The sequence below is a fragment of the Amia ocellicauda genome, chromosome 22, assembly GCF_036373705.1.
Source record: "Amia ocellicauda isolate fAmiCal2 chromosome 22, fAmiCal2.hap1, whole genome shotgun sequence".
Lineage (NCBI taxonomy): Eukaryota > Metazoa > Chordata > Actinopteri > Amiiformes > Amiidae > Amia > Amia ocellicauda.
In genome coordinates, this window is record NC_089871.1 from 13,306,081 (window position 1) to 13,329,867 (window position 23,787).

The 23,787-nt window shown below is 45.4% G+C and overlaps 2 protein-coding genes and 1 non-coding gene across 5 annotated transcripts in view; 1 reads left to right on the forward strand and 2 right to left on the reverse strand.

The window, feature by feature from the left end:
• Positions 1-1,604: 1,604 nt before the first annotated feature.
• Positions 1,605-1,677, reverse strand: trnaa-agc (transfer RNA alanine (anticodon AGC)). The gene has a single exon. It is a non-coding gene; the product is annotated as a tRNA-Ala (tRNA).
• A 1,248-nt stretch (positions 1,678-2,925) lies between these two features.
• hapln4 (hyaluronan and proteoglycan link protein 4) lies at positions 2,926-9,235 on the forward strand. 2 transcript variants are annotated; one of them, XM_066695903.1, is made up of 5 exons: positions 2,926-3,218; positions 4,189-4,309; positions 5,803-6,165; positions 6,395-6,697; positions 7,626-9,235. In XM_066695903.1, the coding sequence occupies exons 1-5, from the start codon at positions 3,213-3,215 to the stop codon at positions 7,988-7,990; spliced, it is 1,158 nt and encodes a 385-aa protein (XP_066552000.1). In that variant the 5' UTR covers positions 2,926-3,212; the 3' UTR covers positions 7,991-9,235. The 2 variants fall into 2 exon arrangements, with proteins under 2 accessions (XP_066552000.1, XP_066551999.1); XM_066695902.1 differs by lacking the exon at positions 2,926-3,218 and adding an exon at positions 3,405-4,054.
• A 7,912-nt stretch (positions 9,236-17,147) lies between these two features.
• The window catches only part of ncanb (neurocan b), an 89,576-nt gene continuing 82,936 nt past the window's right edge, over positions 17,148-23,787 (reverse strand). For both annotated transcript variants that reach the window (XM_066695730.1, XM_066695729.1), the window contains one exon: positions 17,148-23,358. In XM_066695730.1, the coding sequence (XP_066551827.1) occupies positions 23,228-23,358 (131 nt within the window). In that variant the 3' untranslated portion in view covers positions 17,148-23,227. The remainder of the gene's footprint in view (positions 23,359-23,787) is intronic.

Below are 23,787 nucleotides of genomic sequence, written 5' to 3' on the forward strand. Positions count from 1 at the left end.
GAACCTAGATTCTGATCAGATACATCAAAGGAAAGTCCACGGGGTCAACGGGCACTACAGTGATCTCTTGCTGTGATTTTAAGACACTGTGGCACGAAGCAGATACCAGCCAGCTGTATGCCTAAGCTAAAGAGTATACAGAATGCTAAAATGAATACATGTAGTAGAAAATCCTTTGATTAGGACAGTGCTGTTTGCAAATTGCACACCATATTACCTAAAGTATTGACACCCACCATTAAAACGACAGCTGTTCAAATTGTACTTGATAGGGTACGAAAACCCAGCTGAAATCCTTTTGCTAGATGGCCATGGGAATTCAGTGCCGTTTTTCCCACAGCGAGAGAGAGACTGATCTCCGAGAGCCTGTCTCTGATTGGCCACTGCTGTTCATCACAGGGGTTCATGGGCTTCCAGAAAAGACTCTGAGCAATTCAATGTTTTCAACACTTGCTGTTCCCCAGACGATTTCAGGTTTTCACAGTTTTCAGACACGGTTTTACTCTATCAGCCGTGTCACGTCACACGTCGCCATATTGGTAGATGTCCTTAAACACCGCTTGCCTTGAGGTTCTTGTCGGTGTGCGCTCATGACTGCGGGCTGACGAACTCGTTTCTGAACGTGGGTCATTTAGGTGCAGGCCAGTTCATTCAGAAGTGCCCCAATCTCACATCACAAGTGCCCTCTGCGATGTATGATGTGAACCTAGCCGTTCTGCCAGCGAGCAGGCAATCACTTCAACCTCTACGGGGTTTAGTGGCAGGAATAATATATATAATTAAATACCATTCTCACTGTAGAACTGATGAGGCAGCAGACACTAAATTAGGCCCGCTTCACAGAAGAGTCCTGGAAGAGCTCACCCATGACGTCATCGAGTGAGCAGACGACGGCTCTGGAGGAACGGGGCGAAAGATCAGGCCAGCGTGTCAACCCGTGCAATGGCAGATAATTAAACAGTGGACTTTGAACTGACACGATCGGTCTGGAGGAGGCTGGGACGATTCATCAGATTTGCGGTTTTATGACACACTAAGATGACAGGAATCCTGGCTGGGGAGAGTGATGGCATTTCATGAGTCCATTCGTCATACAGAAATGCTAATACCGGAGTTGTCCACTAGGAGGTGCTGTAAAGGTGAAAAGATAATTCGTTTTCGCATTATTCTTTTTAATAACTACTTCGAAGTTTTTAATTTTTTAAACAACCATTTAGCAGAATTAACATCTAGAATCGGGTATAATTATTTCAGACAATGCAGTAAGTACAACCATTCATACAACAACAACAAAAACGAACTAGCTAGGGTTTATAAAATGTAGCATAATTTACATACAGATCTAAAGATTGGAGTTCTCGCATTAAGTTTAAGCAACCGTCAGGTAATCAGATTGATCAGACAACAACATGCAAATCATATACAGCGCGTAAGTAATTTCACTCTGGTTGAGCAAGACCGAGCACAACTACAAATGGGTGACGCAGGAACAAAAAGTGAAAAATGGGTGTCTTCCATATCTCCACGGAGAAATGAAGTAAAAGCAGCTCTGAGTTGATGCCTGTTAATATAGTATTTGTGGTGTTGAAAATGAAAAGGGTGTGTGGAGAATGCGGGCATCGATCCCGCTACCTCTCGCATGCTAAGCGAGCGCTCTACCATTTGAGCTAATTCCCCTGTACAATCAGCGCCCGCTACAGCTGGCCACACACACACACACACACACACACAAGTAAATGCATGTTTATTCCATGTACAAATGCGTGCTCATATATATGTATTGCTAAATGCAATGGGATAGTGAGAGCTCCCGGATTAGGACTACTGGTCTGAAAAGTTGTTCACTTGCACAGTTTTAGTAAAAACCCGCATTGAAGAGCCTAACAAACAAACAAACAGCGTTGCTCGTCGCTGTAGCTCTAGTGCTAGAAGCCGATTTTCCTGTTTCCAGTTCAACCCAGTCCTCCCAGTCAACACACTGGTGTGTCGCAGCTGTGCGGGAGCAGGTCGGCGTTTGGCGACGCAGCACCAACTACAAGCGGAAAGTGCGTCACGGCCGTGACGTCATCGCAGACGGAGACGGGGCGACGTCAAAGCTTCACTGCATTTCGAGGGGGCTGTGAGGAGTGTCCCCCGATTCAATAGTGATGACCGGGGAAGAGATCATTAACAATACATCGGATATTATTATGACACTCTTAGCAGACCCCTTGTCCAGGGCGGTGTACGGTGGTTTAAACACAGTAAAGTGTGGTATACTGCGGTAAGAGCACAGTAAAATCCGTACTGCACCCGATCGGAGGTGTAGTCACGACGTTACACTATACAGCGCAGTCTATAATATAGTCTATTACCAGTAGACATGATGTCTTACAGTTGAGCACAGCGTACTGTAATACAGCGCATTCGTGTAAATTACAACAAAGTGCAATATATTAGGGTGAAGTCTTCTCCATGGCAACATACTAGGCAGTAAATGTCTGTATGTAAATGATGACGAGCTTTTCCACCCACATTGGCCACAACTGTTCAATAATATGCATGCTTTTTTTGCCTGTCCCCTACTACACTATTTAGTCCAATATTTTGTCCAGTATGACCCTTTTCTCTGCTCCAGGGTTAAATTATTTTGTCGCATACTTTGTATTTGGGTACGATTTTGTTTTGGCCACGTATGACACTTTTTTTAGCTGTACTGTAGCACAAGGGCATATTATGATTAATCATCATCATCATCATCAACAACAAATGCTAATAGTCTAATACAATTATTTACTGTGTGTTTATGTGATTTTAGGCTTAATGTTTTCGCGTTTTTAATTGCCTTTCTAATGCATGTGCGTGTATGTTTGCATGTGCTGTTGCAGAATCGGGGACCAGCGCAATTCCCTGCTAACCGTGTTCAGAGATGCTCCTGCTGGGGCGCTTCAATGTCATTATGCTGAGCGTGAGAAAACAGCACCGTGCAATTGGCCCTGTATCGTCAGCAGTTTCTTCTGCATTGCCAAAAAAAAAAAAAAAAAGGACTGCAAGAGAAAAGAAACAGGGTGAAAAAACTGCAGAGGACAGGGAATGAGAGAGGGAGAGAGAGAAGAGCAGAGGAGAGGGTACTAAAAGCTCACTGGTGCTAGTTGGGTTTCTGGCAGCCACCGCAAGGGAAAATAACTTCAGAAACGACTGAACTTCGGGGAAATATCATTTCAGCGGCCGGGATGCGGGTGAGTGTGCGTGTGATCTAATAATGCAGGTGTCCCGTATGCCCACCTTGAGGATGCGGGGCTGGCACAGTGCAGCAGGATGCGTGTTTGGAGAAAGGGGGCCGGGCTGTGCGGGGCCGGACGGGAGGGGGTGCGAATATATATCAGTATGTGCGTGAGTCCCGTATACCGTATACTCCTTGGGGGCTGCAGCACTGTACCTGTTTAACCCCACAGCTGCCGGATTCAGATGTGCACTGGTGCTGCTGCTCTGATGACAGAACTAAAACAAATTACAGTCCAGAAGAGCGCAGAGCATAAAAGAGCAGCGCGATTTACATTTAAATTACTTTTCAAAACGCTTGTTCCATTTATTCTTCTTCTTCTTTTTTTTCAATCACTTTCTCTTTTTTCAATGAGGGATTTCCAGTGGCGCAAGGGCTTCTGTGCACAGTAAAAGCGTCTGATTTGTGATACCGGAGACAAGTGTAAGACAGGTTAGAGACCAGAGAGAAGGCAGCCCATCCTGTTTGGTTGCCAGCAGGAATAGCACTCAATCTCTCTACACCACAGGACCTGTCATCAGCCAGGCTCTTCTTTCTCACTTTTGTCTGCTGTCAGGGCTTCGTCAATGCTAGATCATCTTCCCTATGGGGCAGTGATGGAAATCCACCCCACTGTTGGAGCAGTGCAGATCTTTTTTTTTCCCACCCCAGCCAGGACACCAGATACATACCTGACTGTGGCTCAAACCTAGCAGCCCAAGACTTCATGGCTCTGCTTCTGTTGATATGAAGGTCAGGTTTTGCCTGGCCGTGTCTTGTCCCACCACACATCAGGAAGGAAATGGAAAAAAGGTGTCTCTTTGGGTTTGGGCAAAGTTGACCTAAGTGCCAATTACTAATTTACAATTTTCTAGAGCGTGCATGTTTCTAAGGCACCAGTTTACCTCAGGCTTGTACTATGGTCTTTATTTTCTTATTTCACACAGCTGTGTCCTCAAACTCTGGGCTGGGCGGGTCTGACCTGCGTGGCCGTGGTCTTGATCCTGCCAGTGACCGCTCGTCTGGCCGAAACAGACAAGGGCAGGAGGAAGGTGGTTCACGTCTTGGGTAAGACCCCCTTTCAGTGCAAATGCTTAACTCAAAGAAAAACCTGATCTGGTAAGTCGCGAAGCCGGGTTTCTTCTGAGCTGCAACTGCCTGCATGCTACCGACCCACCGAGCTCCGGCACGCTTTCTGCTTCACCAACATCCAGAGAAACCAAAGGTGCTTATTTGCTTGCTGAGTTACATGAAAGTACACTGTGCGCTTAACTGGTTTTCTTTTTATCCCTTTCCCTCTGAGAGTTTACTCCTATGTTTTGTCATGCTTTTCCTTGTGGGAGGGGGAGCTATACAGCAGGCTTTCGCTTTGCCTGAACACGTCTAGATGCCGCACATTGACTGCCTTTTGAAGTAGTGAAACGTATGGGTATTGCCAACCCAGTCGTTAATGAGTCCTTAAACAAACTCCTTCAGCGAGTGCGATGGCGTGAGTGTGCTGACAGCCAGCGATTCAGTGAGACTGCGGCACTCTCAAAGCCGTCCGCTAAAAGCCCCCTCGGCGCCGCTCTCATTGTTCGGGGCAGCGGAGGGAATAGCAGTTGCTGTTCATGAGCATCTCCTCCTGCAAATAATCATCTTTCTGATCAATATTCAGCTCACGCCAGCTGCCTCCTTAGCGGTGAACAAAGTCCTCTATCTCATGGAGAACCGAATTGGCATCTCCGCACACGTCTCTCTGGCAGCTGGGGATCCGACATGGCAGCCTCACTAAGGGCATCTGGCAACTATCCCAATAGCTACCAAAACACCAATTACACACCAACTGTCTATCTGGGGGGGGTCAGTATTCTGACAGAGATTAATTTCTCTTGTCTCTCTTATACATTAGTAATAATACACCTGATATGTGCGCCTGTGAATTTTTATTTAACAGATATCACGACTGCCTCAAAAGCACCGCCAGAACTGCAACACAGACCATATTTTGTGATTTAAAAGAAGATTGTTGTCATGAAATACTTAGTCTAAAGCAGCTGCCGTGGCTAATTAGAGACCGAAAAATCCTAAAAGACATAATTTCCCTTTTCACAGAAACATGGTCTGCTACACTTCCGCAGCTCCGCAGCTTAAAATGTTATCCTGTCTTCCAAAGGTGGTTTAATGACTTCCATGTATTCACAAAGCGCCAGTGACATTTTTCCAAAATGGAAATCAGTCTCAGCTCGATTTGAGAGGCTCCAGGTGTCCTTAATGTAGAAAACAACCAGCCTTTTTTCTCTCCAGCCAACCTGATCGAATGTTCCCCTGAAAGCATGGCACGGTTCCCAGCCAGAAAGCAGGCGCAGCAGAGCTTGGGAGAGAAGGGAAGTCCATCATACCCTGCCCATGCAAGCGATCGCAGAATGATGGTCGCTGAGGGCTGTGTATGGTCTTTTCTGAGTTTACAGGACTGGCTTGCCAACCTTAAGAGATGCTTAACATTTTGTATTTGCTAGTTCAGGACAGAAAACAATGAGCTTCACTCTCTGCCACTTGTGCTCCCCCACTCCCTCCCCCAGAGGACGAGAGTGGGGCAGTGATTGTACAGACAGCTCCAGGGAAGGTGATGACCCATCGCGGTGGCTCCATCACTCTGCCGTGCCGCTACCACCACGAGCCGGAGGAGACCGACCCGGCCCGCATCCGCATCAAGTGGACCAAAGTGACGGGCGCGCTGCAGTTCGAGGACGTGTTCGTGGCGCTGGGCCGCCAGCAGAGGGCATTCGCCGGGTACCGTGGCCGGATCGCCCTGCAGAGGGCGGGGCCAGGCGATGCCTCCGTGGTCATCCACAACGTCACGCTGCAGGACTACGGCCGCTACGAATGCGAGGTCACTGATGACATGGAGGACGACACCGGATTCGTTAACCTCGACCTCGAAGGTCAGGGGGATGTTAGGGAATCGAGGGGGAGGCACAGGGAAGGTCACCAGGTTGTGGGATTTCTTTGCACAATGTGTCACAGTGGTATCAAGGAAGTGGTAGAAGTTCAGGGAGGCCCAGGGATTAAAAGGAGTGGGGGGATGGGAATCTCTTTCTTGGAAATCTTTAGAGTCTGTTTTTGTAGTAGTGCTCCTGGCTCGCCCTCACCCTCCTCCCTTGGCATCTGCAGGGGTCGTCTTTCCCTACCACCCTCGGATAGGGCGCTACAAGTTGAACTACCGCGAGGCCGAGGAGGTGTGCCGGCAGCAGGACGCCATCTTGGCATCCTACGGGCAGCTGCACGCCGCCTGGCTGGATGGGCTCGACTGGTGCAACGCCGGCTGGCTGGAGGACGGCTCGGTGCAGTACCCCATTTCCCAGCCCCGTGATCAGTGTGGGCGCAAGGACACCCCCGCCGGAGTGAGGAACTACGGGTACCGGCACAAGGAGGACGAGCGCTACGATGCCTTCTGCTTCACCTCCAACCTGAATGGTGAGTGGAACAGGTGGAAGAGGTATTGGCATTGGAACACCCTCTTCTTTTCTTTCACAGGGTATTTTGTTTTGAGAAAGATACACTTTAGTTTGTAACTGCAAGCGGGAAATGCAACTTAGAACAATAACAAGTTGCAGCCATATTATGATTATTTATTTATGTCCTGGCAGATGCTCTTATCCAGGGTAACTTACAGTTTCATATCAGATGAGGAAGCCTGATTTTACTGGATTAGTCTATGCTTCTTATTGTCATTTTACTTTACAAAACACAGAAAGCTAGGCATTTCATTGAGCAGTGCTGCACCTATGAAACAAACTATAATGAAGCAGAAACGAGTAGGATTTAGATCTTTGTCCAGGCACAGATTTACAGATATATGTACTGTGATGCTGTACAAGACTGACAAATGCCATAAACCAAGTCAGTTATTAATAATGAATTGGAAGACTCAAAACATCATCCAGGCCCCGTATTTCTAGCAATTTTTTTCCACTTCATTGAGGAGGACTAACAAGGTTTTCTCTGCATTCCCATGTGCCTTATTACAGGAAAGAGTAGGACCTGGAATAGGCACAGCTGGAACAATTGAGAACGATACTGTAGCTGACCAGCTGGAAGATATTTACTGAGCAGCCCTCCGAGAAATAGGAGACAATATTCCGCCCTAAGAGGCAACAGTAATGTAAACAAACAGCCCATCGATCGGCGGGCATGGGACAGCAGGCAGCCGTCACCGGGAGAAGCGGCTCTGACGTTTGATATCGTGGTTGACAGGAACTGAGCCTTACAGACATACTGACATATATATCCTGCACATATGCACTTTGTTTTTCAGCATCTGCTCACTTTGCCCTGTAGTTGAAGTTGGGTGCATTGCCCCGCAGTAACATTCATGCTCTCATGCCCCTCTCTACCTCCCCAGGCAAGGTGTACTTCCTGAAGAGGTACAAGAAGCTAAGCTATGGGGAGGCGCTCAAGGCCTGCCAGCGGGACGGCTCCACTATGGCCAAGGTTGGCCAGCTGTACGCCGCCTGGAAGATCCAACTGCTGGACCGGTGTGAGGCAGGCTGGTTGGAGGACGGGAGCATCCGGTACCCCATCGTGAACCCGCGGGCACGGTGCGGGGGGCCCGAGCCCGGGGTGCGCAACCTGGGCTTCCCCGACAAGAAGTACCGCCTGTACGGAGCCTACTGCTTCCGTAAGAACAAGGACGGCAGCGATGTCATCACGAACGGCCCGGCGCTGGGCAACAATGACATCACCAGCAAGGGGCCAATCAAAATCTAAGGACGAGAGTAACTTTGGGGGATGCTAATGCACTGCACTAGGGCCCCATCAGATTTGCCTCCCGTAAATGACCGACAAAACGAGTCAGTGCACATTGCTCATTTGCTGTCAAAAAAGTAAGCCGCAGCCAGGTTATTCGACCGCGTATGAGGTTGGACAACTTATTTTTCTATCCGTACAAATTTATTTTCCAGTCGGCATCATTTCTGGCGCAAGCTGCCCAAGTTACCGCTGATGCTGCTCATATCCATCGGATTAGAAAGGCTTTTGTTAGCTCCGCTGTTCACCACTGCGGCTGCGGCGTCCATCGCAGATGTGCGCTTCCCATTAACTTTCAATTTTTCATAGTTGGCCAGGAAAACCACATCAGACGCGGGTTCCCGTCTGTGAAACCGTTAATTATGTACAAGACAGAAAGATAATTTAGCACATCTTATAATGAATGCAGTGCATTAGTCATGGTTGTCTCTCAGGGCTGATTATGAGAGACTGATGAGTTATGGAAAGCAACTGATTTATATCTGTCTTTTTCCCCCCCCATTCCTCTCACCAGCTTGAGCTTTTACCTCTGACTTCACATTTCGAGAGATCTTGGGGGTTTTAGATTGACTTCAAAGATTCCACAAAACTGCCCGGTCAGGCCAATAGGGTCTACAGATGCCAATATAAAGAGAACGCGTTGTCAGCTAATGACTGATGTTGAAAGCATTCTTTTACCTTAGCGTAGCATGCTTGCAAAACATTAACGCAAAAAAAAAGTAACACGTACCTAATAGGAAGCACGTTTGTAATGGAATTTAGCTCTAGGAATATACAGAATAACATCAGCCAATCTGACATCACCTATATGACAGTTGATAACCAAAACACCACTTATCTGTGGCGATATTATACTCTGTTTTATTTTAGTAATATCTGGTTTAATCTTGTGAACTAATTCAGCCAGAAAACAGCTTGTGAATCAGTTTTAAACTATTAGTATTGCAACTTGGACTGCAGCTAACTAGTCTAACACGAACATGGTTTATACATAGGTCTGTGTTTATGACCACCTAGGAATCGGGTGGTGTTTGTGTGGGTTTATACAGGAGGAGAGTTTCTCATTTACATCCTTCTGACTCAGATAAATAATATATTGTTTACCTCCATTGTAATGACTGCCATTTTTCAAGTCCAACTGTAGTAGCAATGAAACAACATTGCGTCCAGTGTCATGATAAAACAAATACAAACCGTTCTGAACTAGCTTTGTATTCTGACTGCTGAGAAACACCCAGGTTAAAGTGTGTTAATGCAGTATGCCTAGATGGGAACTCTCCAGGAATTTGATCAGGTGTGTCCTTCGGTGGCACTCGCAGAAGACTAATTTTCATATTGTTGGAGTTGTGCAATAGCACAGATCCCTATTCTGTCTTAAAGAGATGCTGCCTCTAGGCCAAAAGCTTCACAAAGGCAGAGAGACAATAGGCTTTGTGCCTTCTTTGTTCCCAGACTGCATTTATTTGTGTTGTTTGTATGCAGGAATGAATGCGTGCATCTGTATCTGTATCTGTGCCTGTGTGTGTGTGTGTGTGTGTGTGTGTGTGTGTGTGTGTGTATGTGTGTACCTCAAGACTCTTAAAAAAACAACAACACTATTTTCATTTCATCAATTTCCTTTCTTGGAGGAAATGAAATAAGGTGAGCCCACAACAATCGAGTGCTCAACTGTGTGTAAATACAGCACAATCAAATCAGAAAGGCTTTCATTTCGGACTCATTTATCAGCTGTCAACGGGGGTCAAACGCAAAGAAAGGCTTCCCAGAAGACGAGTAACACACAATAAAGGGGAAATTACAGGTAAGGAATGATTTTCAACCAACAAAACAAAAGAAAGAGAAAACAAACAACCCCTGTAGTACAAACACATTTGGAGCGGGGAAATCCTTAATTGTGTGATAGTATAATGAATCACACTCACAATACAACCTCCTGCATCTATGTGTTTGGTTGCTAAAGCGACGGTTACTATTCTATGCACACAAGTACAGATGTGTAAGATCAGAGCTCCAAACATAATGTAGGTGATCTAATCAGTAACGCATAATAATATAAAACAGTCATTAGGGGCGCAGGTGGGTGTCACTGAAAATACAGGACTGTAAAGTAATATTACAAGCACACTTTATATCTCAGTCTGTGCACATCATCAACTTGGGCATTCATACAGTTCCACTCCAAGGCATCAGACCGCACTGCTCAAATTCCCTTCCTCAAGTCCCCCGACCTTGGTATGAATATTGGACCTGTGGCTTTGTGCAATTGGAAACTGTCACACACAGAGATCAAGAATATACATGCTGCTTTGTTCAGTGGGCTGTTTCAAAGGCTCGGATTGAGGCAGCGAGGAAGAGCAAGAGGTTAATGAAACAATTCAGACCTCTACCAGGGCTCGACTTGGGCCGGGTCACACCAGGATGGAGATCGGGAGCGGGAAAATTAGCCTCCAGTGGAAATTAGTCCACATCGAAAAAGAAAAAAGGGGGAGAGCGGGAAAAGCACAGAAGCACAATTTAGTACATAATACAAACTCGATGGCAGAGGTTTTTTAAAGGGAACACCCTAACAATCTTGCGCCGCTGCGTCACCTGTCGTCAGACTCAATTAAGTGTCGACAGCAACACCGCCGAGTTACCGTTTGATTGATAACCGCGATAATAACTCAAAAATAAATGTAATACCTCTCAGACCCGAGACAGGTGACGTTGTTGTTTCTCCACAGAGGAATGACAAGAGCCACGACCTTATGCACACAGGCTCGCATACATACATGACCTGTACATGTCTGAAACGTGTCAATGATCATACGCGACACGTCTTAAGCTCGCCTGAAAGATCTGGCTCTGGTGTAAACTGAGTTGGACCCCTTCTGCGGTTCCACGACACTTATCGGGGCCGAAGCAAAGTGTTGGCAGCCATTACACCGACAGCCACCGTTTTCCGTGCCAGACTTCAGTTCGGTCCTGCAGCGCACTGACTGCAAAGCACTGGCAGCACGCAAACACAGACCTGCCTCCCCAAGACCAGCTCCCAGTCTATTACGAACCCATTCCTGCCCCCCAGTCTAACGGAGTGTCAGTGACTAACAACACCCCAAGACTATTACTCGGCTTCTCAAGAGATGTCACTGCGCTGCGTTTATATATGGCCGCTGAGTGACAGAGACAGACAGAGTGGACTATCATTCTCACAGCTGGAGGAGTTCCCAGCAGAAAAAATATAGTTACTCCAATACCCTGCATGTAAAAGCAGCTTCTGTAATTAAAGAGGTAAAAAGAGATAGAATCCTCTAATTAACGTCTCTCATTATAGACACAAAGATGGATGAAAGGAGAGAGTGGGGGGGGGGAGAAATACTGCCATTGTTTCTGTAACTCTGTGCGTACCCTGCAGTCCAGTAAAGTCCGCTTAATGGGCGATGTGTTTGCAGCAGCACAACTAGGTTATCCCGGGCACCTGCAGACATATGTGCGTCCGCGAACACCAGCCAGCAGGTCAGGCGATAAAAAGGACTTCGAGAACTCCCCTCTCACTCAGCCCTTCGAAGCCATTATTGCTTGATGCTCCGCCATATGCGTTATCCGCACAAACACCATTAGGGGTTTTAATGACCGCTCGGTGACTGCTGTAAGCATGGCATCGCGCCGCAGGTCTGAGCACATTTTAATATTGAAAAACTAGATCATTCTCAAAAGGTCCTGCTCTTCAAACCCTCATAATAATGGGCACAAGAGACCAGAGCTGGACAGTGGAGTTGGCCAAGAACCGTTAAGTCTTGCCAGAAACGTTAGGCCTACCAAAGTCATTAAATAAACAGCAATAGAAGTGGGTGACCTGAACGACCAAACCCACATTAAGTTGTTTTTTTCTCAGCTGCAACCACTAAAGACAGAAATGTCTGATTAAGTCAGTACTACCAGAAACACCTCAGTCATGAATCACTTACTCAGACCTATGCCCCCTGAGAGATGTCCTGTTTTAGAGTCATTAATTGTTAAAATACTGAATTGAGACCATTTAAGGCCTGTATCTTCCTACAATGAGCAACTTACTCCATCAGTACTTCATTGAGCACTTTGGGCAGTTAAAGTCAACAGAGATTCAGAAACTAACGGCTTTGTTACAGTGTTAGAGTGGTTTAGAAATATAACTACAAGAGCATGTACAAGTCATTCATCAAAAAAATATTACATGTTATATTATTATTAAGGTTGTGTTTTAGTATTTAAATAACGTAACATATCCTCATACGCATGTGCAGATTTCCTCGCCGGACACCGTCGATGGCCTGCCTTGCTCTTCGTCAAAGGTAAAGCAAAACCCGGAGTTTTGTAGAATAGTCATTTCGGCCAGGATAAAAAAAATACAAGTTATTTAATATTCAGGAAACAGTACTATAAAATGTTGCAAAGTTTCAGATTGATAGTGTAATTCCCTAAAGCTGGTATTTAGATAGATGGATACAAAAACAAAACCAAAAAACGGGTCGATTTCCCTGTTGAGATGGTGCAGACAGATACATCAATGTAAACGATGTGTAATTAATACTATTTTAACTTTTTAATTATATTTTATGTTGTTGCTGCTTAAGTAGACTTTTAAAAAGTGTATTGTACTTACTAGTACTTACTGACCCATTCATTGACGTCTTGGCTTAAATTGAATTTACGGGTTGTGAGTGGCCAACCGAAAAAGATCCCTGAGAGTTTCAGAAGTAGACATAATCAGTTAATAATAATAATTGGAAATAGACCCCAAGACTAATAAAGACTAATTATTTGTAATAAGTATTCTATAACCACTTTAATATGCAAATAGAAGTCCAATAAGGAAGAGACGGACTAAGTTTGGTACAATACTGCCAAAAAGTGTTTGCTATAAAAAATATCATACGTACCGAGGGGACAGGGAATATGCATCCACATTATTGCATAGTTAAGTGTTGCAAGTTATGGGGAAATGCATGTTATGCATAATTATTTACACATTGAAGTCATTTAATGTCTGTAGAAACCTTTTGACTTTGTCCTCTTATTCTACATGTATACACTGCCCTATAGTACACTGTCCTGCACTGTACTACACTGTACTGTTATACACTATATTGAATTTTACAGTAATAGACTGTAATATAAAGTGGACTACTGTCCTGTATTGTTGTTTTGTAATCTGTTGCAAATGGCCAGCACTAGCAGGAGATGGAGTAAAGGCTTCTGCTTAGCGGCCAGCAACCAACCAAACGGACTGAGCGCCACCTGTGCCCAGCTTGGGTCTGTCATGTGGGACAAAGTCTCGGCCCAGCACCATGACATTGAAGCCCTTCACTTCACCGGGTTGCTGCACACAGGAGAGAAATGCTGCCAGTGGCCTTCGTTTTGGTTACAGGCTTTCTAGGAACAGCTTTCCAATGCCAGTTTAGTCCAATTGAAACATCAGGGAGCTAGGGATGTGTCAAACGGACATAGAGGCCCGAGTCCATCCAGGGGCCATTTCTGGGGCACGTGTTTTATTATGAGACTTTAAAGCACACCGGCCGAAATCTGCGAGGTCGCGCGGGAAAACGGAGACACGGCTCCCCAAGTGGCAAGGCTGGACACGTCACACAGTCAGGTCTCGTTTGGCTGCCCCACGTCTGAGGGAACATATGGGCATCCTTTTCCGGGCCGGCGGACCGAGGGGAAAAGAGCATCGGTCTGCTTGTCAGCACTTCGCATCGGACATCGCATCGCATCAGCCTCTCTCCTGTCACTTCCTCGGGGCTCAGTTGAGCGTGGCTGCACACACACACAGAAAGAGAGAGAAGCGGAGGGAGAGGTAGTCTCAGACATGGTCGGCAGGCAGCCAACAAGAAGAGGTTCCCCTTGTCTGGAGCTTCACCGATTCCCTCTGGCTTGCAACAAATCCAACACCGGATTCCCAATCACACATGAAAGGGGTCTTTTGATGCACAAAGACCTGCATTGTAGAGTCCACTCAGGGGCTGGTGAAGATGCAGAGTTGTATGGGAAGCAAATGTAGCTGTCTTTCTTTTTGTTCTGTTTATCATGCAGAACCATACACTTTAGGAGAATTTGAAGTGTTTTTTTCACAGAAGGCACCAGGGTTAGACATGGTGAGACTGTCTGAGATGAGCCCTATGCCTTTGAACTTAATTGCTTTATTAGGGAGTTATACACGCAGTGAAAGGATGTAACTGGTTTGGAAGAGAGGACAATCCATGTATTTTAAGTCCTATCAATATTTGTATTCAGTATTTTGTTATCTTGTTATCTATCTTATCCACTAATACCAAACTTTCCTATCATATATCTGGAAAAAACAACAACAACAAAACAATTGTGCTCTGAAAAGAATGCTCCTAGGCAGCTTTTATTATTATTTTTAGAAAAACCTTGTTTTTTTATTAAAATCGGGGAAGCAATACAGAGATTAAGCACAGTGTTTAAATACTAGTTCCACAGCACACTCCAAATCAGCAACACAGAGGAGGAGTCAACACGGGGGGAGCAGGAGAGAAGGAAACAAAATCACACCGGAGCAAAGGAAAGAAAGGAACAGATAATTAAAAAGAAGCCCACACTGGCATTCTCGGCGGCCGTTTAGGTGTCCATATCATTGTTTTGGTGGTGTTTTAAGTTTTTGTTGTTGTTTGTTAGCACTGCTGATTGAACACACTCAGTTTCTCCTTCAAGACCTTTTCTAAAAATGAGTCAGGCCTCCTCTCAGAGCGTTGACGCAGAGATTACCTTAAAAAAAAAAGCACCTTCTGTCTCACAAAAACCCAATGATCACGATCCAGCTGGACGCAAAGTAGGAGATTTCCCCACTTCCCACTTATATCCTTTTACCTCACCAGATCCTCAGTGGACACTGTGGTCAGTCGTATACAGACAGATGTTATTGGTTAGATGTTATTGGTAAGACTTATCGGTGCTGTCACTCATGCTTAGTACCAAAAGAAAACCATTCATTTCGCCCGGGGAAAAAGGAGGCTAACATTTCAAACACACACAAAATCGCATTATAACTTTTTTAGATTATTTATTATTAATTACCTGGCTAATTATCATTCACTAGTCTAACACACACTATGAAAACCATTCTAGCTGCATAGACTATTCTATCTCTTATACTCATACCTTGCCCAGAATTGGACTTCAATAAAAGAGCAATGATAGGAAGTGATGTGATGCTTTCTTCAAACGGACACTGACGAATGTTTTCATGGGCACCAGTCTACAACATTTAGTGGATCAAATGGCACACGGTGTTGTTTTTGGTTCGTTTTTCCTGAAACTGAAAGCTCCACAGAATTTTAATTTGAAAGCCATGATAAAAGGGATGGCATTTGAGTGTGTCACCATATCTGACACGCATCCAGTATACGCCAGGGTGGGAAACAGGAGGACTATACAAAACAGAGCGACACTCGCACTGCCGGCGTCTGAGTCTGTCAGTACAATTAAAGGAGCCACATTTCCCAGTAGGCTGGTGGTGCGTGTGCTTTTCGTGTCATCTTACTTCCTGCCCCGTTAAGAATACCCCACCAACTAAATCATACTTTTTTGATCAAAGGGTTTATTCCCAGCAAAGAGAATTAAAAATAATAATAATCAGAACAAGAAACCCCCAACACCCACCCACCCAGCTCCCTCCTCTGCACAGTGCTGCCATGTCTTCCCGTGCGGGCGACACGGGTATTCGGGAATGATTAGTTTTAATCGAAGGCGAGCATAGAGGAACAGAGAGATTGATCCCTCCGGAGACATCTGAGCGCCCCCCGTCTGTATCTGACAGTTTGAAGAAGAGGCAGTGGAGAGCAGCTAGCTGGCTGGTTCTGGTTTTCGCCTCCCCAGCGCACCGATGGAGACGATCAGAAGTCCCCCTCCCCTTCATCTCCACCAGCATCAGTCTTGTCTGAAAGCGCTCTGCAGTGCGACTGGGATGCCTGCGAGAGTCGTCCGCCCACCGAGGAAGATTTTCCCGTGCTCTACTCTGGATGAGCAGAATAATGCAACACAATGCAATATATGTTTGTTTTTGCTCTGATTTGATTATGTTCACACTGGGTCTTGTTATTATAGTGTTAAAGCGGAAACATTTTGCAGCAATTAAACTCATACTATTCTTTTTTTTATTTTGTATTATTGTTTTCCCACTGTTCGTTGTAACCTCCTGGGATGACACTCAGATAGAGTCCTACCTTCTCTAGTCCCATCCAACCCTGGCAGCCATACCCTTACCATTGGGACACTGTTCAATTACATCCATCGTCCGTAGTAATGACTTGTGTGCCGGGCTGTTAAAGGTCAAGTAGTTGTACCCTTCGAGATAGGGGACATCAGAGGGTTTATACAGGGTTTTAGAAAAGCCCTTTGTGTTGCGATTTAAAAACAGCGACATTCCTCAACGAAGATGGACAGAACTGTGTGGAAGAGTAGAGGGCAGGTTGAGACAGTTTTGGTGGGAGACAGGACAGACAGCAGGACTACTACACTGCAGTGCCGTGCTAAAAACACACACACACACACACACACCTTCCCCGCGGTCTCTCCTCCAGCTGGAAACAACACACAACCTCCTCCATGACAACGCACTGTCACCACCGGTGGAGTCAGAATTTTTAATGATTGTTTTTTCTTTTTTCTTGTTTTTTGTAAAGAATATAATACAGTAAGAGTAATGGGATTCATAAGAACAGCACAAAATATTGGTTAATACTTAAGAGAGCCATATTCATAAAACACCGGCCACCACACAGAGCACACCGCCGTTCATTGGCTGTTCTTTTTATTTTTCCCCCAAATACGCAAGCCAGGCAATGAAGTCGTCAAGCGCCTCTGCAAATCTGTCACGAGGCTAACATTTGCACAGTCTCAATAGGCGCTTTATGTGTTTTTTTGTGTGTTTCTTTTTATCCTCTAAATTTAGATTTTACAATTTCCCCCACCCCCCTCCCCCCCAAAGAATGTGTGGTGATCTCGCATGCTTTATGCACATGGCCCTGGGAGACTAAATAACAAACACATCAAGATTTCAAGGTATTTCAAAAAGTCACACAAAATATTTACATCACATAGAGTAGAAATGCTTCGAAGAGTCCATTACAAGTCACACGTTTTCTTTTTCTTTTTTTTTTCTTTCTTTTTTTGTTTGTTTAAATAAGCAAATGCTGGTTTGCCCCCTTTGCGAAAGGATCTTGTGAGAATGTTTTTATTGTTGTTGTCTTCAGAAATGTCCGCAAAGCAAAGTGAAATCGACTGACCAAACCAAACCAAAACAGAACACGTGAAATCTCAGGAGACGTTTGGGAATGAGACTCGCTGCTCCGAGCTACTGGGAACAAAGGAACGACAATGAGAATAACAATGAGTGTGTTCAGATTCCGACAGAACGTTCCAGAGATCAACGAGGCTACGCCAACATTCCAACTGACAGAGCTTCCTGATTGGTGGAAGGAATTGCTGAGCTTTAGACTGCTGTTACAATAGGAAACGCAGGGTTTATGCTTGCTGAGAGTCACACACACACACACACACACATAATGAAATCCACACTTCTGCAGCAGGTTAAAAGTACAAGGTACAAAGCATGAGCATCTGGTAACTCAATAGCAACAAACAGATGACAAAAGAGATCAGTTCAAAAGCGGGCTTATAATAGCCACGGAATAAATGACCAAACACACAAGGCTTGTGCTCAGGTGCGGTTACAATTACCCACAGTGCCAAGTGGATAGTATCAATTCCATTTGCCAATTTTGCTACCCAAGGGTTGGCACACATCGTGCAGCTCAAAAAAAGAACCCTTTGTACAGGATCATATATCATTGCTATCCATTAACAAACAAAGGCGCCCCATCGGATAAGCCGTCATGGCAATAAATGCAAGAACGATGATTACCATCCGAAGGGGCCTCCTCGGTGGGGCGCGCTTGGTCGAGTTCAAGGCGATCCATTCACAAGCCCCTAATTGGCAAAGGGTGCTTCTCTCTTTCCCAAACAGAGACCCCAGATGCTAATCCACCGTGTGATGGAGCAGCCCGAGCTACACGAACAAGATTAACCGTGAGGGATTGGCGTCGTCTGACAGGCAGCAGAAGCCTTGCGCTCCTTAGTATGGCGTCTTATCTGAGAGGTGGGGGTGCCGTGTCGCATCCCTCTATCTCAGACAGCCCTGGCAGCGCACAGCACACCTTTGATGCCCAGTCGACACCCCCGATCCAAGCCGCCGTTGGGACAAGAGCTGCTTGTCGTGAGAAAGGAGAGCGGCGCAGTCTTAGCGTCAGGCTAATCTCTGACGAGGGAACTTATCAGAACCAGGGCAGGCTCTGAAGGGAGGGTTTGAGAACAGGGGTGGTGTGACAGAGGCTAAATATTCAAAAGCCACGCTTGTTCCAATCTGCCGCCTGAGGGATTTAGGGACTGAGTTGGCTGTTATGTTAATCTCCTGAAGTCTGCCCTTCTGCTCTCTCTCTTATTAGTTTATTAGTTTATTTATCAGCCTTTGTCTTGTTCAATTCAGAAAGTGTTATTTCCTGCTTAAATATTCACAATGGCAATGGGGAACAACCTGATACAAAAAGCAGTCCTTCAGTTAGGGTGGTATCCAGTGTAATGCTGATATTGGAGAGGGGCTGTCACCATCCCCAGCCACCACTGCTTTCCCACACTCCCTTCATACTGTGCACACGCAACACAGTGTTTAAGACCTTAGATCACTTGTGCTTAATTAGATTCTCTCATGGCAGGATATGTGTTGGTTTTTTAATCCAGATTTATAAATGCCTATCTGTGTCACACAAATGGCACAGCACAGCCAGCTCCTCTTGCCCCTGTTTAAAATTACTTAAGCCCTCTCCACCAACCTTGGGAACTGTAGTATTTGCTTTGTGTGTGACCCTGAGGAGCTGTAATGAGAGCATGCACTAACAATAATGATGTGCATCTATGTTTCTCCGATAACTTCAGAAAACACACTCTGTTAAGAAAATGGAACCCCTTGATCTCAAGCAGGAAGCATTATTGCTGTTGAATAATCATCTAGCAGGAATCCGCCGGTTCTGAGTGCCTTCCCTGCAGACAAGGCCAGATATCAGTCGTGTCTGACCCTGACAGGCAGCGTGCCTGGTGCGTTTAGCACTTTATCAGCTTAATTACGGCCTGTAATTAGCAATCGCTTCATTAGGCGCTCGGCTGTCATTCTCAAGACCATCAGGCTCCACAAAGGAGCCGGGAGTCGGTACATTTCTTGAGAAGTCTGTAAATTACAGCCGCCTTGGACAAGATTGCTGGGCGACATGCCTGCTTGTTTTACAAGACTGAGAGTGATAGGTGGCGAAAGCCCGATGGTCACCAATCGGGACTTCAGCCAAACGGCACAAGAGTGATTGTCCGAGGGCGGTAAAGCTTTTGCGTTTCAAGGTCGAGAAAGATGACCAAAGTGCGAATAATTGAATGAATGAAAGAACAAATAATGAAGCGAAGTAGATCTATTACTTTTATGGATGGTGTCCTTATTATAGGACATGAGGAGAAATTAAAATCAGGCTGCTTGTGCCCATCTTCCCTGCCCAGATTCAATGAAGAGCTCAGGGGAAGCAGGTAACAAACAGTGTGATATCTAGAAGAGCAGTGGCTGACGAGGAATACCTTTTTTCTCCTTCAGTTTCTGCCTGTTTTAAACAGACTGGCTTCAGAAGGTATGAAGAGTGACTGTGACCTCGCCAAACTGCAGCCCCAAGTGCTGGCAGGAATTGAATGAAACCGAATGACACAGGAGTGGGCAGCTCCTTCGCCAACAAAGGAGGAAAATCAAATGGCTGTAGCCCTGTTATTACGCTGTTGTAAGCCACACAAAAACAAAGACAGAGCAATATTTAGACTACTAACAATAACAATTAAACTGTGCCTATATATTGAACGGGAAGCACGTAAAATAATTGTGTTCAGGTGAAAGGGACAAAAGGAAGCATGCTTTGCAGGCTGTAGAAACACTGCTTTTTCACCCTTTCCTGCCAGACCCATATCCACTATGCTGGACAGACTACATGGCCCTCAGTATAGTGCTGCTTGGTGAACATCTAGGCCAGTCGTGATCATAGATAGCCAAGATACTGTATCTTGGCGCACTTCCAATGCAAAGGCTTGGCATCGCTTTTATATCAGCATCAAAAATACGTTCCTAACCATCAGCTGGATAGTTTTTTCTCCACCTGCAAAAAGTCAGGGCCCATCACGTCTCAGTTCAGAAGGCCTAGGTGATCATTTTTATATCCTGATCCAAATTCCAATCTGAAATTCGCAATCTGCCATCGGCAATGTGTTCTGGCAGGACTACTGTACCGTGGCTGCACTCCCAGCCTGAATAATGGTGTTTGTTCTCTTGTCAGGCATGGTCTGAACATTTTGAGTAAATACGCTTCCATCTTGGTTAGGAAAATGACAGGTCGTATTTTAGCGATGAACACTGAGCAAGGCCCTAACCTGAGGCTTTTCAAACTTTTTTTTCGAAATATTATAATAATAATATATATTATTTAAAACCTACAGCTTTACAGCTAAGTGTTTTAAAAAATTCAAAATTACACACCATGCACAGACATAATACGTGCATCTCTGTGGTCAGGGAGTGTACAAAGTGTGTGCATAAGGCTCTTATTTATTTATTTATATTTGTATGTATGATGCACAAGGTTGAACTGCAGGAGTCTGTCCCAGCGTGTGCTTGATGTGCTGTCAGAGACTGGTAGCACCAGGAGTCAATACACTAATTAACATATTTGATTTCCCTTTTTTAAGTCCAATATTGCATTGATGTGCAAAGGACTCCCTGCATCGTGTCCCAGACTTCAGATCACCCCATGTAACGGTAAACCTGACCACATCTGATGAATGACAAATTCTCCTGCGATAACCTCCATTCATTAATTAACCAAGCTGGGAAAAGATGGCTTGTACTGATATCATTCTTTTGTCTTCTTTATTCTATTTTTTTTACATGTCCTTGTCATTCACAAGGTGGATAGAGCCAGAGTTAAAAGGGATAGTGGAGGGGGGGGTTGTAATCTGCAGGAGATTACACCCGTATCAAGGTGATGAGAGCTGCTGATTGTGGCGTTGAGCAGTTGAAAAAAGACTGACATTGCTGCGGAGGAAACCCAGGCCGTGGCAGACCAGACGGCACTCAGAGATCTTTCTTGACAATTTCTAATGCCCTTTAAAGCACCATATGCATCTTGCAGTAGTAGGTACAGTTTCACACTGGCCATCTAATGTGTATCATCTTTAAACATCCCGTCTCCTTTTATTATTTCCCACTTCTGCAAAAGTAGGCCGTTGCCATCACTGCTCCCCTCAACGTTTGCTTCGGAAATTAATTTCGCTCAGATCATTTCACTTTTGTTGGTCTGGACCCTATGAAGTCTCCACTGTGGACCAGATGAGTGTGGAACTCAGGAACTGCAAATCATTTCCCTGCCCGGCGCTCCGTTTCTATTTTCGGGACTCCTTTGTATGAAAACTCAGAGCTCGGCCGCCTACGACAGCAAGAACACAATCGTCGCACCCACAGGCTGCTGCAAATTGCCTGTCATCGTGGTTTTGATGCAGTGTGATGCAGGGTGTGCACAACACAAGCCAAGAATCCAAGCACTTCCTTCTCACTGGCAAGAACTGACAACACCACTGCTCCTGGGTGGCCATGATAATTAGTAGCCCCTGGCTGGTGATGGAAAAAGACCATTAGCACAGGGAGACAGGGTTAGAGGGGTGACAACGGGTTATGGGGAAGGAGTGAGACACGACGCAATCTGCCACGGCCCGAGACGGCTCTCCCAAGTAGGAATGTTCAGCTAAAGCCGTGCAAAAGTGTTTTAGAAGCCGAGCATTAAATTATTCCTCTCGTTTGTGAAATGGAAAAATATCGTCTTCTCCGCCTAATAAGATCAGCAGCACTGAGGAAGCACGACTGGTTTATTAATCTCGGCGAGAGCGATTTGTGAACAAACTGTGAAAATAACAACGCATAGGGGGGGCATCGTGTTAAGGACTGGGAAACAAGGGGCACTAATCAGTCGGATTTGAGCAGAGTCGTCACGCAGAAAGATGGGAGGGAAAACATTGTCTGCATTAGTGTAGGAGAAAAGTTTGGAGGCTGTATGTACATAACTTTGGACAATATTCCAAAGACACTTCATTCAGGAGGTTTGTTTTTTTGGACATGCATTCATAGGACAATGGGGGTAAAGGATTTCCTTTGACATAGTCTGCCGCTAGTTCACTCTTCTCCCTGTAACTGACTCAACATGAGTGGCCTAAATAAGTTGCCATGGATGATAGTTAGCTGTCATATTTAATTTTGCACCGTAAAACCCTTCTCTCCAGTCCTCACGTGGAACTGTCTGGCTCAGAAAAACAGTTCCAGAGTTCTACCATTCCCCAGAAATTAAAACTCAACACAAGCACTCTTCCACACACAATAAACACAACAGGGCGGGGACTCTGCCACCGTTCTGAAGTAACGGGTCAGAACAACTGCACGGACGACAGAAAACAAATCAGAAAAAAGGATGTAAGAATATGCAGTCCAAGGAATACACAAGATTTTGTGTGAAGGACAAAATCAATTGTTTTGGTGTAACATTGAAAACAATTGAAAATAAGTTGTTTTAAAAGGAGAGATTTACCAATATTTTGCGTATTCCTCAAGTACGATGATTTTCACACTCTGTTTACGACAGTGCGGTTGGTATTTACAATGAATCTTTTACCAAATCTCCCCCAAATTCAAATAAAAAATTAATCATAATAAAATAAAAACTGACAAGGAAACAAATATCAGAAAAACATAGTTAGTCAGAGTCACATACATGGGGATTAATGTGGACTGGGGAGTGGGGAGGGAATTGAGGGTAAACACACAAGATAAAACAGAGACAACCCAAAACTGGGGTTTAAATACAGGCGATGGGAGAATAGATAAGAGAAGGAGGAAGAGACAGAGAGAGGGGGAGCGGTAGGAAGAGAACAGGGGGTTCCGTTATTGTCTCTCTGAGGCCTAGCAGGAGACTCCGAAAGCCTCAGTGTTGAGTGTGAGATGTCCCCACTCCAAGGAGCCTCTTCCTGGGGGGGAGGGTGAGAGGCCGTGGCTGGGGTTGGGGGGCGGTTGACTCCGGGGTGGTGCTGCGGCGTTGTGGTTCAGAGGTACGGGTCTTCCTGCCAGTGGACCTTATTGCCAGCCCGGTGCCCTCGGTTCCTGTGTGCCTTGTGCTTTCTCCGCTCCTGTCGGGATTTGTGGTGGTGGCGTCGGGAGCGGTGGGCTCTCCGCGCTGCACCGCCGAGAGAGAGAGAGAGAGAGGAGACCTGGTTAACTCTAGCAACACCAAGGCTAGACTTCCCAGTAAGCGTCGGTATCCACTACGGTCATGGCTGTGCTTCGGCTTTCTAATAGCCATGTTGTGTTTTGGATTTGGTTGCCTAGGTTGGAGTTTTGATGTTGGATGGACATGCCTGAGCAACAGACCGCTACTGGCTTAGTTTTTACCCCAGTTTTTACCCCATGTCATATGACCAAACATCCCGGATTGTATTCTACACAGAGGTGGCAACCTTTCATAATAATAATAATAACCTGGGCTGAAAATTGTGAACAAATAAAAAAAAAAGCATAATGCCGAGACAGCAGGGGAATGCTACTGTAGTTCCGACCTAGATGAGAAGAGACCTAACCAAGCATTCATTCACTGACAAAGGGGTGA